At 52.0% G+C, this 15,004-nt stretch overlaps 7 protein-coding genes across 7 annotated transcripts; 4 read left to right on the forward strand and 3 right to left on the reverse strand.

Moving 5' to 3' along the window:
* Positions 1-575: 575 nt before the first annotated feature.
* Positions 576-3,157, forward strand: BJX68DRAFT_266841 (uncharacterized protein; the record flags this gene model as incomplete). The annotated part of the gene is made up of 2 exons (XM_071045619.1): positions 576-996; positions 2,667-3,157. 2 exons carry the CDS (start codon positions 576-578, stop codon positions 3,155-3,157), a joined length of 912 nt encoding a protein of 303 aa, XP_070899130.1.
* A 603-nt stretch (positions 3,158-3,760) lies between these two features.
* Positions 3,761-6,185, forward strand: BJX68DRAFT_237283 (WD repeat protein). Its single transcript, XM_071040164.1, has 2 exons — positions 3,761-4,029; positions 4,088-6,185. The coding sequence occupies exon 2, from the start codon at positions 4,464-4,466 to the stop codon at positions 5,871-5,873; it is 1,410 nt and encodes a 469-aa protein (XP_070899131.1). The 5' UTR covers positions 3,761-4,029; positions 4,088-4,463; the 3' UTR covers positions 5,874-6,185.
* On the forward strand, positions 6,186-8,026 carry BJX68DRAFT_237284 (DUF914 domain membrane protein). The gene is made up of 3 exons (XM_071040165.1): positions 6,186-6,679; positions 6,733-6,923; positions 6,988-8,026. The coding sequence occupies exons 1-3, from the start codon at positions 6,474-6,476 to the stop codon at positions 7,842-7,844; spliced, it is 1,254 nt and encodes a 417-aa protein (XP_070899132.1). The 5' UTR covers positions 6,186-6,473; the 3' UTR covers positions 7,845-8,026.
* Positions 8,027-8,570: 544 nt separating this feature from the next.
* BJX68DRAFT_255289 (beta-class carbonic anhydrase) lies at positions 8,571-9,250 on the reverse strand (the record flags this gene model as incomplete). The annotated part of the gene is made up of 4 exons (XM_071043019.1): positions 8,571-8,795; positions 8,877-9,016; positions 9,066-9,103; positions 9,165-9,250. The coding sequence occupies 4 exons, from the start codon at positions 9,248-9,250 to the stop codon at positions 8,571-8,573; spliced, it is 489 nt and encodes a 162-aa protein (XP_070899133.1).
* A 1,016-nt stretch (positions 9,251-10,266) lies between these two features.
* Positions 10,267-11,179, forward strand: BJX68DRAFT_266845 (uncharacterized protein; the record flags this gene model as incomplete). Its single annotated transcript, XM_071045620.1, has 2 exons — positions 10,267-10,425; positions 10,490-11,179. 2 exons carry the CDS (start codon positions 10,267-10,269, stop codon positions 11,177-11,179), a joined length of 849 nt encoding a protein of 282 aa, XP_070899134.1.
* Positions 11,180-11,243: 64 nt separating this feature from the next.
* BJX68DRAFT_237288 (cysteine synthase A) lies at positions 11,244-12,636 on the reverse strand. The gene is made up of 2 exons (XM_071040166.1): positions 12,477-12,636; positions 11,244-12,406 (listed from the first exon to the last, which is right to left on the reverse strand). Exons 1-2 carry the CDS (start codon positions 12,589-12,591, stop codon positions 11,409-11,411), a joined length of 1,113 nt encoding a protein of 370 aa, XP_070899135.1. The 5' UTR covers positions 12,592-12,636; the 3' UTR covers positions 11,244-11,408.
* Positions 12,637-12,909: 273 nt separating this feature from the next.
* BJX68DRAFT_255291 (N2227-like protein-domain-containing protein) lies at positions 12,910-14,083 on the reverse strand (the record flags this gene model as incomplete). The annotated part of the gene is made up of 3 exons (XM_071043020.1): positions 12,910-13,502; positions 13,556-13,925; positions 13,985-14,083. The coding sequence occupies 3 exons, from the start codon at positions 14,081-14,083 to the stop codon at positions 12,910-12,912; spliced, it is 1,062 nt and encodes a 353-aa protein (XP_070899136.1).
* Between the last annotated feature and the right edge of the window lie 921 nt (positions 14,084-15,004).

Raw genomic sequence — 15,004 nt, forward strand, 5'->3', positions numbered from 1 at the left:
TAAGCGCCTCTAGAAGCAACTTCTGCGCCATGACTTGGGTTCGACCCAGCTGCCTCCCAAATATCCTCATCCAGGAGCAAACTCCCAGCATCAATGTTCAAAAGTTTGTCTAGAATCTCTGGGTCTAAGTGTCGAGCAATCCCGGCGACTGCATCCTCGTCGAACATCGCTTCTTTTTCAGTGGGGATGCCAACCCTCCAGGGTTGAGTATCGCAATATTCATGCTAGGGAGCAAATGTTCATTTAGGCAGCGGTATCTGTCATTGGTCGTTTCGGCAAACTTACGGAAGACTGACAGCCGCAGACGAAGAAAATGAGATTGATTAGTGATCGTCGTGGAAACCATCGTCTATGGGGCCCATCAAGATGCTTAGCGGGCCCAACGACGCGGGATAGTATTGACCATGCCGCTTTTACAGTTGGTATAAAATGTCCATGGGCGTTGTTGTTCCTGTACCCTTTCCCATCCGATCCCCAGTCTGTCTTTCTCTTTGCCTCGACAGGCCACGGTATGTCAAATTCTGACTGCTCTGCCAAGCACATGGCCACTAACTCTCGTCTCCAGATGCAACACAATGAATCTCAAACATACCCTCCTTGTTACCCTCAGCTCCCTTGCCTACCTCGTCCAGTCCAGCCCAGTCGAGGTCAGCCACATAGGGGACGCGCCCTCGCAACCAGAAGCGCAAAGCCACGGTTCCAACCTTGAAGCCCGCAGAGAATGGGGCGTGTGGCTGGATGTGTATAAATCCGGCGACTGTAGCTCCGGCTGGGAGTCCCAGCCCACCTCAGGCTGGCTTTGGACACACCAGTGCAAGAACATCGAATCATATACATATGGGGCTCGGTTGGGCACTCTCGAGCAGGATAAGGAAATGTGGCCGTTCTGCAAGCTAAAGTTCTGGGAGAGGCCAGATTGCCACGGACACGCGACAGTCACGTATATACAGGACACGGAGGTGAAGAAATGGAAATCTGCAACTGGGGAATACAAGTGTATTGCAACGGCAAATAAAGGGGGGCAGTTTTATCTCAGTGGTGGGGCGTCAAGTGTGGAGTTGATTTGTGAAGGGGCCTGGGCGTAGATTGCTTGCTAGAGGGGGGAGGGGGAATAAGTGGGCTTGAGCTTGGAAAGCTAAGCTGACACAAACAAGGCTATGCTTTGAGTATATCATTAGAATCTGTTAGGGCTGGGCGAAGGCGGGTACTTGGTGTATATAATAGCAGAGTAGTGTATACTACATGTATTAATTCTTGGGTAGGCCATGAGTCCCAGACCTCAAAAGTCAAACTAGAAATGCATATACTCTCCGTGTCTAGGAGGGTTATCCCTGCAGGATTTCACACGACTAGTAGTTATTTTCCTGCCTTGACGTCCTCAAGGCATACCGCAAGCGGGACCTGCGCCGCCGCTTCTTTATACGTCCTAAATATTCCACTCTGACTTCGATTATCTAGGTACTGCGCGTGTCTCATTGTAAGAATAACTACTGCTGCAGAAATAATAACTAGGGCGACACGGACGTCAACATCAGAACGCATCCTGACCGTTGCGCCGGGACTGAGGCCCAATCTAAATTCTGGTGCTAACTACTGGGAGGCATTGTTATGTGCTGTTGCACCTGCCAGGCTGGCTGTTATGGCCTTGCAGTGCATTCAGAGGCGCGAGTCGGGGATGGCGTCCAGACTCTGAGGTTGGAAAATTGGAATCTCTATAAAGTATCAAAAACAAACTGCTTTGTGGCTAGATACGTCCAAGGGTACCCTGAGATATGTCTAAATAGCTCAATATAATAGCGGCAGGTTCATATTAAGCGGCTCTCTTACTGGGGTAGAATAAGAAGGTATATTCCTCAAACTCTTAACCAAAACTGTACTATCCGTCTAGATGTCTTGTTCCGAGTTTGACTAATGACACCAAATATGTTATCATCCACTATCTCTATTCATTTTCACTCCCCCGGTTACAAAGATGATATACTTGTGATTAATAACTCATCTTATACACCGGCTCAGGGGCAGGAGAACTGGAGACCTCCAATTTCTAATACACTGTGGACGAAGCCAAATCTCTTGCACCCCCAGCAATCCCCAAAAGTAATTACAATCATAGTGTAACTATAGGCACTCTGCGATTCTAAGCCTCCAGACTTGTAGAATGACCTATTAAACTGACAGCCGCCTTAGGCCCACATTCCCCATCAATCAGTAATCACTTATATCTATTAATAACCCTTTGTCCACTAGCTACTACTTCTCATATAAGGCGATGCCCCTGAATCAATTTCCCACATCCTTCAGCTTGAATTAGGCGACCTCCACAGGACGAGGCTGTTTGTGCCTTATGGGAAGAGGCGAATCTGTCATTGGCTCTATCGCGTAAGTCAGGGTAACAGACGCGGCTGGGAGACACCGCTGCTGATCAATGCTGTTGTGGGTAACATAATCAATTACATCGTAAGGCTTCCCAGGCCTGGATACTTCAACCAACAGGTCTACAAGTAGATATAAGCTGTCGGCTGCTTCTCCATATTCCTGTACGGAGTACTCTTGATCAGCGCATCCCTCCTCCACCAGTCGTGTCTTGTTTTTCCTTGATTAACTCACCAAAGTAAGATACCTTCCAGCATGCGATATACTAGGTGTTATACTAACCACCATTAAAGACATGAATCTCAAAACCATCTTCCTCCTCGGGAGCCTTGCTCTGATAGGCAAAGCCACCCCAACCACCAACCACCCGCCCGTCCCCGAGCTGAGAAGCAACCCCCTCCCCAATGACACAGCGCCCCTCACGGCGCGCGGCGATGTCGGCGTCTGGCTTGACGTCTACCACTCAGGTGACTGCAACAGTGGCTATGAAGCCCAACCAGCCTCAGGCTGGGTGTGGTTAGGCCAATGCAAAAAGCTTGAGTCCTATACCTATGGTGCAAAACTTGGCTACGCCCAGGGCGGGTGGCCCAGGTGTAAGCTCAAGTTCTGGGAAACAGACAACTGTGCTGGTGGGCGGGCAACAGCGATCCGAATCCCAACAACCAGTGACGGGAACTACAACTGCATGGCAGCGGCGAATAAGGATGATCAGTTCTACTTGACGAATGGGGCGGCGAGTGTGCAATTTCTTTGCGATGAGCCTACAACTGCTGCGGAGCCTTAGTTTGTTCATCTCAATGTCGATATTCTATGCATGTCCATGTGGAGGTGCTTGGGTATTTGGGGGTGAGAAGACGAGCTGTATCTTTTCCTAGTGATACTTGAAGGGAACAAATGTCAAAAATATAGCAGTGCTATCTCCTGTATAATTAATACCTAAAGCATATTCTTCGTGCGCCGCAGCATTATTCTGGACAAGTTTTGCGCGAGGGGCCACAAAATGTGTTTCTTGCTTGCCGTAACCTCAACGCCAAAAGCGAGAGGTGGATGGCCATTGCTAAGCTTTGAAATAATACTTCAAGTGCACATCCGGCTATAATGTAGGTCAACTACCCATCCCAAACTGTAGACCCTCAAGTCTGAAAGATACCTTTCCTCCTCCTGTTGGTCTGAAGAGCGATTAAACAGTCCCTTGTGGATAACTTTAGTATATTCTTCCATCGCGTATGCTGCTGTACTTGGCATCTATCTCCGCTGAAGCGAGAGCCCTGGGTTGTACATAGTTCAAGTTAAAACAAGTAGCAGTACTATTATATATAACGTATCTTGTCTAGTCTTCCGTCTGTTTTATATCTTCCCCTACTCCCTTCTCCAAAAGCCACTATTGGGATGGCAAAGCAATAATTTCAGTTAGATTTGATTGGTACAGGCCAGCGGTTGTTACCTCGCCACAAGTTGGCTAATAACGCTCAAGAGCTAAGTCACAGGCAGGCAATCGCTGTAGAGATAAACCTCCCTTCAAATAATAGTCTTTTAAAGCCAAGAGGGAGTCATCTCAGCCGAATGAGATTCCACTACAGCCACCTTATTTGCAATTAATCTTGTATAAGGGCGGCTGCGGAAGCTAACACACAGCAAAGCGCTGCAGCGGTCATTCTGCGGTCTAATTAGAATGATAAGCATTAGGCCAATCTCACAACACTAATTAGCTTACAACAAGGGGTTTTTACCCCGCTTCAAGGCGCTCTCAGCTGATTTGACCCCGAAACCTAAGAATGCTCACCAGCGAGGACTGTGCGTGGTGCTCAGGAAGCACTCGGGGAGTAATCAGGGATCATGCTCAGAGTAGTCTGGGATTGCTCTGGAATGGTTCAGTGCGTGTTCCAGGACCGGACAGGACGTGCCTGGAATGATCGCTGACCGTGGTTCATTACATAATCCCCTCATAAAAGCGGCGGCATCCAAACTCGGAAGTCGAGCCGTGACCGGCGAAGAACACATCGGAGCTATGCCTCTCGCTCCATGGAGTGACACGACGTCAACCTCACATCGTGCACTTATTCTAGGACAAATTGCAGTTCGCCCAATGAATGAATGCTTATCTTCTAAACAGGGCCCTTGGGTCCATTACTCCGTCGGCCTTTCATCTCGCGCAGACTACACGCCTTGTCCACAGCCTTGAACCAGCCCCCGGAATCCGCTTTTCGAGCGACGACAAGGCAAACACTCAGATAGCGACTCCAGATGCCCTCGTTGCTCACAAAGCAGGAGCAAACGTCCTAGCCCTTGATCAATATGAGGGTCGCTTCATGGTATCCGGCGGTGCGGATCCATCGATACATTTATGGGATTTGGAGGCTCGAGGCTCCGAGTTGAGCTACGTTCACGAACCTGTCGCCTCGATCACAAAGTTCTCCCATGACGAAGCGCATACTCATGCGATTACCTCCGTCTCGATATATCCATTTGATCCTACACCCTCCACTATTCTCACAACCTCGCATGACGGCACCCTTAAGCTCTCCGCCCTACAGCCAGCCAGTATCGTACCTGTCCATACGTTCAAGCTCGATTGTACGCCGTATACGCATTCTCTGTCCTCTCATACCAGCTCGCCTTTACTTGTTGCGGTTGGCACGTCCGAGAAAGCTGTCCGATTGCTCGACCTGCGTTCCGGCCTATCCACCCATGGCCTCCCTGGCCACAGTTCAGCAGTTCTCTCAGTATCTTGGGCACCGCATCAGCCGCATATACTGGCGTCCGCCTCCACAGACAATCGGGTTATAATATTTGACATTCGTCGAGCAGGGCACAATTCCGCAATTGCAACTCTTGACATGGAAGATGCAGTGGGCCTCGTTGCCCCAGGGAGTACCCCAACGGCATATCGCAGTCGCGCAGCCTTCTCACCTCACGCTCGCGCTCACAACGGTGCTGTGACAGGTGTGCGCTGGACGTCTGACGGTACCTATCTGGTGACTTCCGGTCAAGATTCCCGAATCCGTGTCTGGCAAGCTGCCACTGGAGCCAACACGCTTGCACACTTTGGTCCACGGATTCAAAATACCTCATCATCTCACTTGGCAGAAAGAGCCCCGATGCTTATACCGCAAAGTTACATGGGTGTAGGCCACGAAACCCTCTTATGGGCCAACTTTAGCGACTCCGACGACCGAGGAGAAATCTTCATGCTGGAGCTTCGGGAGGGCAAATTTGTCAAGCGCCTTCGAACGCCAGGTCTTCTCTCCCGCCGACCACCAGGTCAAGGACGTTCTACTGCTTTAAGTGGTGCGCGCATCAACTCACTAGCGTGGCGTGGCAACGGAGCTTCCGGCGAAGGAATCGAAGTGTTTTCGGCCCATGGCGACGGGACACTCAGAGCGTGGGTGTCACGGGTGCCAGAAGAAGCGCCAAGTGAGGAGGAAGAGATGGAGCAAGCTACTCTCAAGCGTAAACGTGATGTACTGGACGAGATATACCAAGGCTTCCTGTCCACTTAGATGGTTAATGCCAAAGTTCTGCCATATGCTGCCGCCTTCCCAGTCAGCAGGCATTTTGCCACGCTCAAACCTGATTCGGTGATCCCGAATTCATTCAGCGCAGGAAACTCCAGCCGACAGCCACGACTGGGCTGACCACTGTCAGTGTCGGAGGACCCCGACAGCTTCAGTCCCACTCCGTGAAGCAAGGATCTTGACAGTCCCACTCACAGCTCAAACTCTTGCGTATGATTGGCACTTCGAAACCCCCACGCGGTCTCCGTCTCGTTTAGATCTCGAGCCCAGACCTGCTATCACCCAATTACGAGCTGCGCTCGTCCCGCCGCCTCTGGTCTATCTGCGCTTTCTGCACCTGCTGCAACTTTTCTGCCCTCCCCTCGCTGCTTGCTTTTTTCTCTCCTCTTTGCTCTCTCTGCCTTCCACCTCCTCCGAGTGGGATATTTCAACTGACCGCAGACGAGCGACTTCAGGGAGTTTTGCGCTCGTTTAGGTCCAAAAGCTCCTACCAGTTTTATCGTTACCCCGCCGCTTTACGGAGCTCATCCTCAGTTAACCCATTCAATACCTTGAGACCTACCGCCGACGTTCAGGATTTTTACAATGTCTGACAACAAGAACCAGTCTACGGTCGAGGCGTATGCCGCGAATTCTAATGGCGAAAGCCCGTCGTCTGCGGTGGCTGTAAATGCTACCGCGTCGGGAGAGGATTCCGGTCATGAAACAGCCGCAGACCAGATTGACCAGAAGAAGAAAGGCTTTTTGGCGTATTTCCACACCAAAGAGTTCTACATAACCCTGCTTCTTGGGTAAGAAACTCCCATCCCCTGCATATCGGTTTGCGTCGCTGATCCCTGCCTAGTCAGTTCCTGGCTATCACCAACACTGGCACCAACACCTTCAACGGACTGCTTGCCGAACGAGGAACGAACATTCCGGCCTTCCAGTCTTTCTTCAACTATTGCCTGTTGAACCTCGTCTTCACTTCCTATACAATCTACCAGTATGGCTTTAAGGGCTGGTTTGAGATGTTGTGGAAGCGGGGTTGGAAGTGTGAGTGCCATAGTTTAGTCGGAGAGAATTGCCCTTGGATTGTTACTGACTCTCTTCATTGCAGACATCATCCTGTCCTTTTGCGACGTCGAAGGCAACTACTTTATGGTGCTGGCGTACAAATACACCACCATTCTCAGTGCGCAGTTGATCAACTTCTGGGCCATTGCGATTGTCGTCGTGGTATCCTTCCTTTTCCTCCGCGTTCGGTATCACGTCAGCCAGGTAGTTGGTATTCTCGTCTGCATTGGCGGTATGGGGGTCTTGATCGCATCGGATCATATTCAAGGCACGAACGGGGGAAATGCTCTCGACCAGGTCAAGGGTGATCTTTTCGCCCTTCTTGGAGCTACCTTTTACGGTCTCGCCAACACCGGTGAAGAGTACTTTGTCAGTACTGCCCCTATGTACGAGGTCATCGGCCAAATGGGATTCTTTGGCATGATCATCAATGGCGTACAAGCGGCGATCTTCGACCGCAAATCTATTCGAGATGCGCACTGGGACGGCCACGTTGGCGGGTACTTGGCCGGCTACACCCTGTGCTTGTCGATTTTCTACTCTACAGCGCCGCTTCTTTTCCGTCTGGCATCTGCGGCCTTTTTCAACATCTCTTTGCTGACGATGAACTTCTGGGGTGTTATCATTGGTATTGAGGTCTTCGGCTACAGTGTGCACTGGATGTACCCGATCGCTTTCGTCTGCATCATCGTTGGCCAGCTCATCTACTTCCTTGGCCGTCGTGTCCTAGGAGAAGCTCGCAAGCCTTGGCTGGGTGAAAACCAAGAGCGTGGTGTCGCTGGCTTCTTCACTGCAAGACGCAAGATTGAAGCGGACGCTGGTGCTGCGACCAATACACCGGCTGGCCAGCGTGGTTCTGGCTCCGATAATGCTCTTACGAACCATTCGACTGAAGTTTGAATGAATTGTGGGGAGTTGCGCAACGAGGTGCGCAACTGGAAGTGGAAACGTGGGCGAGCAGTCAGGCTCGTCTCCGACAAACCTATATAGTATGAATCATCTAATTTGACTCTGATAATATTAGATTACTTTTGAGACACGAAATCTTACTCCTTATGCCGACAAGAGCGAGTTGACGTCGGTATCTAAACTATGCCTTTCAGCTCCACCCCCCCGTATCTATCTGGCCAGCAGGGTGGCCTACGGTACAATAACCTCCTTCCCGATACTATGAAGGCTTGGACCTTCACATCGAGGACTGGTTCTAGATCGACAGCCGCACTTCACTATCAGCAAGTGGGACCCCACTATACTGCCGCTGATATTGGACAATAATCACCCCTCACGGAAACCTTAAGAAGCCGGCGGCAATTCCCCCAAGGTCCTCTTGGAGATCACACTTAAGCATCTTTCAACCCCGCAGCTTCTTCAACCTGAACCATCTTAACTACTTCCTCTAGCTGCAGTTCACTCGGACGAGACACGATATGTATGTCTTGATGGTTTATTCATGATTGTCTTTCACGATAAAGCTACGTTTACTCCTACAGATAGTCTCGGATCCAGTGAACCCCACTACACGAAGTGCATCACTCCATAATCATAAACTAGATACGATTGCGAAGAGAACAACTGGAAAACAACCCAACACCCTCATTCCTACCCGCATACGCCCCGTCCAAAAACCTACTCAAGCTTCACAATCTTCCCCGTCTCAACCTCATAAATATACCCCGTAATCGGCACATCCAACACGAGCGGGCTATCCTTGAGCAACTTGATATCATCCAGCACGCTCTGTCGCAGGTCTGGGAAGGGTAGGAACGCAATGTGGTCCGCGTTCTGGTTCAGTTCCGCTTTGATCTTGGACCGGATGACGTCGTCGGTGAAGGTGAGCATTCCGCAGTCCGTCTGGAGATTGGGAATCGTTAGTTGATTATTCTGTCCAAGGTAGAGATGGAGCAAGGGAGGGTAGAGGTAGGAGCAGCGCACGTGGTGAACAATGACAATCTCCCGCGTCCCCAACAGCTGCTGGGAGATCACGATGCTGCGCAGGGCGTCCGTCACCCGGCCACCGGCGTTGCGTATGACGTGGGCGTCGCCTTCTTCGAGGCCTAGGGCGCGTGCGGTGTCTGAACTCGATCAGTTTGTGTGTTGCTGTCGATGGTTCGAAGTACCTACCGAGTCTGGCGTCCATGCATGCTACGACGGCAACCTTACTATCGCATCGCTACTCATTAGGAAGGATTATTGGCTAGAGCAGGTATACCAAGAACATACCGCTGAGGAGGAAGCACCAGATCCCCCTTGGTAAAAGATGCCGCATACTTCTCATTCGCAGCCTCGAATTCCTTCGCGACGGACATGATGATTACGACGCTGAGGTTGGGGATATGGTTCGAACGTGAACAGGTGGGGTACACTCGAAGCTGCAGATGAAAGGTACTTATCAGGAGTGACGAGGATGACTGCCACACTGCGAGTCAGTTCAGAGGGGGCATCCCCTCCCTTTTCTGTCACTCAAGACTGCAGTCTGCCATTGCGTGATAAACTCTGAAAGGGCGACGCACCAACCATGAAGCCTCATCGTGAAGCAGCTTGGATAATTGCTTTCCAGAACTCGTTGTTATCGTCGGCTCTCGCCATTTACCCCGCTGATGGCTTCATAGGGCTGTCCCAAGACGGAAGGTCCCGTGATCCGTTGGTTGCCGTGCTGCATCAAAGTGGTATAAATGGAGATTACAATCCGGTTGATCTGTTCAGCGCGTGCTTGTATGTTGACGGAGCAATTCCAAAGATGGATTTGCAACTACTGGTTCTGTGCTACACAGGTGATGCTACTGCTATCAAGTGCCATTGAGACATCAGAACATTTGTCCAGGACTGTGGGAATGATATTCGATGCATGTCCTTTGAGAGCTTGCATGCAATGCGTGCTGCGTGGGAATCGTCCGGGGTCGCTTTATCGGGCCAGAGAACACAGGGCAGAGCTTGACTTGTTCTCTCTCAAGCATCGATAGCTGGCTGCTAGGCCGAGTGAGTCCTTTCTCAGTTGGAACAGTATCCGGTTAACGTTGGAAAGAGCAATTTATCGACTAGAAGGACCTGACACCTCAGAACTCTCATCAGCTGGAGACTTGTAGAAAGACAAGGACCATGCAATGGAAAATGAAAAAAAAGAGTAGTTCAGCCCCAGGCCATATGTAGCTACGTCACAGCCGAGGAGTATCTCACGTGGAAGCTAAACCAGATTGGGCTCTCAACCGGCGACTACTTTTAATGCCGAGGCCCGACTACTTAGTCGTCTCCGCATACAACTCCGATGGGCAAACTACCGTTTTCACAAAGACATCACTCGCGGACCCTCTCGAACTACTACAAGATGTCCAAGCTATCTCCGAGTCTGAAGGCGCTCATCAATGCGCCTGCTGCCCGGCCAAACACCGTCCCCGCCCCGCGGAATATCCAGTCCATCTATGCGAAGATCCACCAGACGGCCCAGGCGAAGAATGTCTCTCACTCGTCGTGGGTTGCGCTTTCGGTATGTCAATCTGGCTTTCTGTAGCTAGGTGACGAGCCAAGCTAATCGAGGATTGACTTGATAGACCGCCGCAACAATGACAATGAACTCCCCCGCCTCCCTAACCGCGCTATACGAATACATCACCTCATCACAATCACCGAACGACGCAATCCACACGGCCGAAACCATGCGCGAAGTCGGCCTAAAATGCATCAGCTTCAACGGAATTCCACGAACAATAAACTGCCTGAACGCATTCAAATCCTCCCTCCCCGAACGTATCTCCTCCGCCCTTTCCACAACCCCAACACGCACGCCGTCCCCCTCCAACATCTCCGAGATCTCCGCCCGCGGAAAGGCCCTCTGGGACTCCATCTACCGCCCCTTTGAAGTGAAGCTCTTCGACAAGCTCGCGGACAGCCATCCGGATCTCCCCGTGCATATCCTGCATGCGAACTATGGGGCTCTCCTCTCTGATCCGGCGGGGAGGACGACCGGGGCGAATGTGGGCCGTGTCGCGACGAGTATTGTTGCGATTGCGTGCTTGAGGGCGCAGACGGGGGTTGGCCCGCAGGTTGTTTCGCATGTTTTTGGGCTGAGGAAGGCGCTGGAGGATGGGACGTGGGTTGAGGATGCTGAGGGAGAGGAAGGGGCGAGGTGGTTAGCCAGTGAGGAGGGGAATGAGTGGATTCTGAAGAGTGTGGATGAGATTGTGGAGGGGATTAGTGAAGGGGCTGGCTCGAATTTTGCGCCGGGGAGGGCGAAGTTGTGAATATACAGATAGAGGTGATATAGCGGATGTAGATGTATATAGCTAAAGACCGTACAGAACGACCGACAGGATATATATTGGTCAGCAGATGAAAACGATTTCAAGGCTTAGATCCACGTCCAAAGTGCCCAATTCTGTGGCTAAAATTGGCGACGTACGAATATAGAGCAAAGTATAGTCGAAGGCTTAGCTATAGTTGGTCTATTCAAACAATATATGTACAGCACATTCAAGGAAGCACAATGTACTTCTCCAAGTGCTTCGGAATCGCACCCCTCAACCCCTTACTCTCAAGCCACTTGCCCGAGAACAACCGATCCGCATACCGGTAGGCTCCGTCAGCAAGCACAGTAACGACCGTGCTGCCCTTACCCAGCTTCTCCGCAACCTCCTTGGCAGCAACAACATTCAGCGCAGAGCTAGCACCAAGGTACAGACCCTCCTCATCCAGACAGCGGTAAACCATCTCAATCGACTTTTCATCACTGATATTCAACGACCCATCCAGCGTCGCGATATCCGGCTGCAGGTTATCCGTCACACGGCCTTGGCCAATTCCCTCTGTGATACTGCTCCCCGTCCGCTCAATCAGGTTGCCCCCGCTCTGGATGTAGCTGTGCAGCACACTGCCCGGCGGGTCGGCCAGGAACGACTTGACCCGACCCCCACTGACTTGCTTAAGATAGTACGTGATACCAGCAAGCGTACCACCGGTCCCTGTCGAGCACGTAAACGCATCAATCTTCCCGCCCGTCTGCGCCCAGATCTCCGGGCCAGTAGTCTCAATATGCGCGCGCCGATTCGCCGTATTATCAAACTGATTCGTCCACACCGCATTCTCCAACGCCTCCGCATGCCGCCTCGCCTGGTGGTTATAGTTCTCCGGGTTATCAAACGCCACAGCCGGGACCGGGTACACCTCCGCACCGAGCAACCGCAGCAAATCGATCTTGCCCTGCGACTGCGTGTTTGGCATGTAGATGACGAGCTTGTACCCCTTTGATCTGCAGACGTGCGCGAGACCGATACCCGTGTTCCCTGCCGTGCCTTCGACGACGGTCCCGCCGGGCTTTAGCAGCCCGCGCTCCTCGGCATCTTTCACGACGTAGAGCGCTGCGCGGTCTTTGACGCTGCCGCCGGGGTTCTGGAATTCGGCTTTCCCGAGGATGTTGCAGCCGGTTTGTTCGGACAGGCGCTTTAGACGGATGAGGGGGGTGTTGCCGATTGCTTTGCGAAAAGAAAAGAAATAAAGTTAGCAATTGCGTGCACTGCTTTTTGGTGTTCTCTCCCCGCTTACCTTCTGTCAATCCATTGACGACGCCCTGGGCCGAGGACACTCGGACGGAGTATGAAGTCTCTGCGGAACTGCGCAGAGCAGTTGTGCCGAAGCGTCGGATGCTCTGTCGGAACATGATGCCAATGCCTGTTTGCGAAGTTGTTCCTCGACTATCCGCGACTTGAGGCCCGATGATCGGCTTCGAGACGGCCGTGTCACGTGAGCTATGGCGTGCTCGAGGTAGCCGGTGCGGAAAAGTAGTTTGTCCGTATTGTTTACACCCCGCACGAAAGATGTGGAGCAGTTGAACCATTCGCTTGTACGGAGTATAACCAATTTGTCACTGCACGTTTGGGATATAGGATTGGTATCCTATTGAATCACTTTGAGGTCTCGCAGCCTTGGCACCAAGTCTATAAGACATTTTTGTTTTATGTACAAGAATGCTCGCCCTCTACACTTTTCTCGCTCTCCAAAACTGCGCATCATACGCATTCCGACTCAACCCTCTGGCATTCTGCCCATACGGCACATACAAACTCTTCACCTTTCCCTCCAACCCCTCCCCAGGTGTCTGAGCCCCACAGATGTCCTCCTCATGATCAATAACAAACTCAAACCCCAGCGCCTCACTAACAAGCACAATCTCATCGACCGAAAACTGCAACCACGGGCCCGTCCCATACAACAATGGTCCCAGGTTAATCCACGTCCCGCCAGGCTTGAGCAGCCGGTGGATGGTCTCGAGGTAAGCCATGAGGTTTCGTGCGGTGTCGATGAAGAAGAGGGTTACGAGGACGTCGTAGGTCCCCGATTCGCTGTCGGGGAAGACGGAGGTAAAGTCGCCTTCGACCATGACGACCTTGGACGTCGAGGGGACCCAGTCAGGAAATGTCACGCCGCGCTGCATCTCTCTCGTTGTGGCGTGGTGGGACCACCAGTCTATGTACGGGTGGTAGGTTAGACTGTTGGGCGTGGAGACTTGGGTTGCGTAGCGGCGCACGAGGTTCATGTATGCGGACCATTCGTTGAGGGTTACTTCGAAGCCTGCACTCATCAGTCATTGCCTTAACAGCAGGAAAGAGGCAGTCGGCACTCACCTCCAAGCGCATCAATCTCATACCCCAACCTCCCCGCCCCCGCACCAGGCGCCAACACACGGATTGGCCGCTCAGACCGATCCATATCCGCAAGATGCTTCAGGATACAAGGGAACGAGTCTTGCCGCTCAATGATCCCCTCCTCAGACCAGTCGCGCACGAAATGCTTCATGGCCTGCACGACGCTCGTCCGATCAGGCGTCTTCTTGTCCTTCTCGGCCTCCTTAATGAACTCGTCCAGCTCGCTCTGCGAGACATCGTAGAACTCCAGCGCGTGCCGCACAATATCCGCGGCGATCTTGTCGTTGTCCTCGAAGAGGTGCTCGACGGTGTTGAGTTTGCGTGTGTAGCCGATGGTTTTTTCGACCAACTAATATAGCCAAATTAGAGAGGGTGTCGCCGGCAGGACCTCGGAGAATTGCTGCGTACCGTCTTCTGCTTCTGCGGAACATGCTTATACAAATCCCGCCACCGCTTCACCTCCGCAAGGTTCTTCTCCTTGTACCGTGAGAACCCATACAGCGCCATGAGCAGCCGATACCGCGGGTGGTTCGCATTCCACGTGCCCGTCGACCGCTGCAGGCGAGTCTGGAGACGGACAAACTCATCCAACTGCCGCGGATCCGGTTGTTCGATGTCGGTGATGTTTGCGACGATCACCTGCGTTATGTCCTAGAGAATTTAGTCAATTGATCAATGCATAGAGAGCATAAAGGATGTAGGTTTAGTACATACCTCCCATCCCTGCAGCTGGGCGACTGCCGCAGTCGCGATGCAGAAAAGCAGCAGGCAAATGCACAGGAGCTGCATCGTGTGACTGTGATTCTGAAATGACATGGTGAGGGGAAGTTGATTTGACTGGTGCGCAGGACGATCGAGAATGTCGCTCGCAGGGTCCTCATCCTCAAGGTCCTTGCCAAGTGCCAAGTGCCAAGTACCCTAATCATGGCCGCGGAGCTCGAACGTGCATACTAGTAACGGCTCGTTGCACTGATATATGATATATAGTTGAGTATGGGGGCCAGAGACTTGGGCCAAGATGTATAGGTATCCCAGCATGGCGCTGTATGGCACTTGGGTACCGTGTTAACGTTTCTCATATACTTCAGCAGCAGGACTACTCCGTATATCCCATCCCGGTGGCTGTCTTGTGCTCAAGTCGAGTAGTCGCTACTTCTTTATGAACTCAGGCAACTTAACGATAAGAGGAACATTTGTCTGCGGAAAGGGATAGACGAATTCCCGCTACACGGGCGACGTAAGGGTTGCGAGGGCACGAACGCTACTACCTGATAGTAGCCAACCTTTCCATACCATGATAAACGAGGGTGACCACACGCAACAGACGCTCAGTAGGGGGCTCTGGCAGATATACGCGAGGACAATGTATAGGGAGGGGTTAACCTGGAAGAGACCTCCCCCGCGGACCCTTCAGGGCGAGCCCTTCTC

Source organism: Aspergillus pseudodeflectus (genome assembly GCF_044049435.1).
Source record: "Aspergillus pseudodeflectus strain CBS 756.74 chromosome Unknown BJX68scaffold_21, whole genome shotgun sequence".
NCBI classification, from domain to species: domain Eukaryota; kingdom Fungi; phylum Ascomycota; class Eurotiomycetes; order Eurotiales; family Aspergillaceae; genus Aspergillus; species Aspergillus pseudodeflectus.

Bases quoted from the DNA above. Each gene is read 5' to 3' on its own strand.
- BJX68DRAFT_237288 (XM_071040166.1), bottom strand. From the start codon at position 12,591: ATGTTCCGACAGAGCATCCGACGCTTCGGCACAACTGCTCTGCGCAGT. The intron at 12,407-12,476 runs GTAAGCGGGGAG...CTTTTCGCAAAG, and splicing joins CGTCAATGGATTGACAGAAG to CAATCGGCAACACCCCCCTC.
- BJX68DRAFT_237283 (XM_071040164.1), top strand. From the start codon at position 4,464: ATGAATGCTTATCTTCTAAACAGGGCCCTTGGGTCCATTACTCCGTCG.
- BJX68DRAFT_237284 (XM_071040165.1), top strand. From the start codon at position 6,474: ATGTCTGACAACAAGAACCAGTCTACGGTCGAGGCGTATGCCGCGAAT. The intron at 6,680-6,732 runs GTAAGAAACTCC...ATCCCTGCCTAG, and splicing joins TACATAACCCTGCTTCTTGG to TCAGTTCCTGGCTATCACCA. The intron at 6,924-6,987 runs GTGAGTGCCATA...TCTTCATTGCAG, and splicing joins GTGGAAGCGGGGTTGGAAGT to ACATCATCCTGTCCTTTTGC.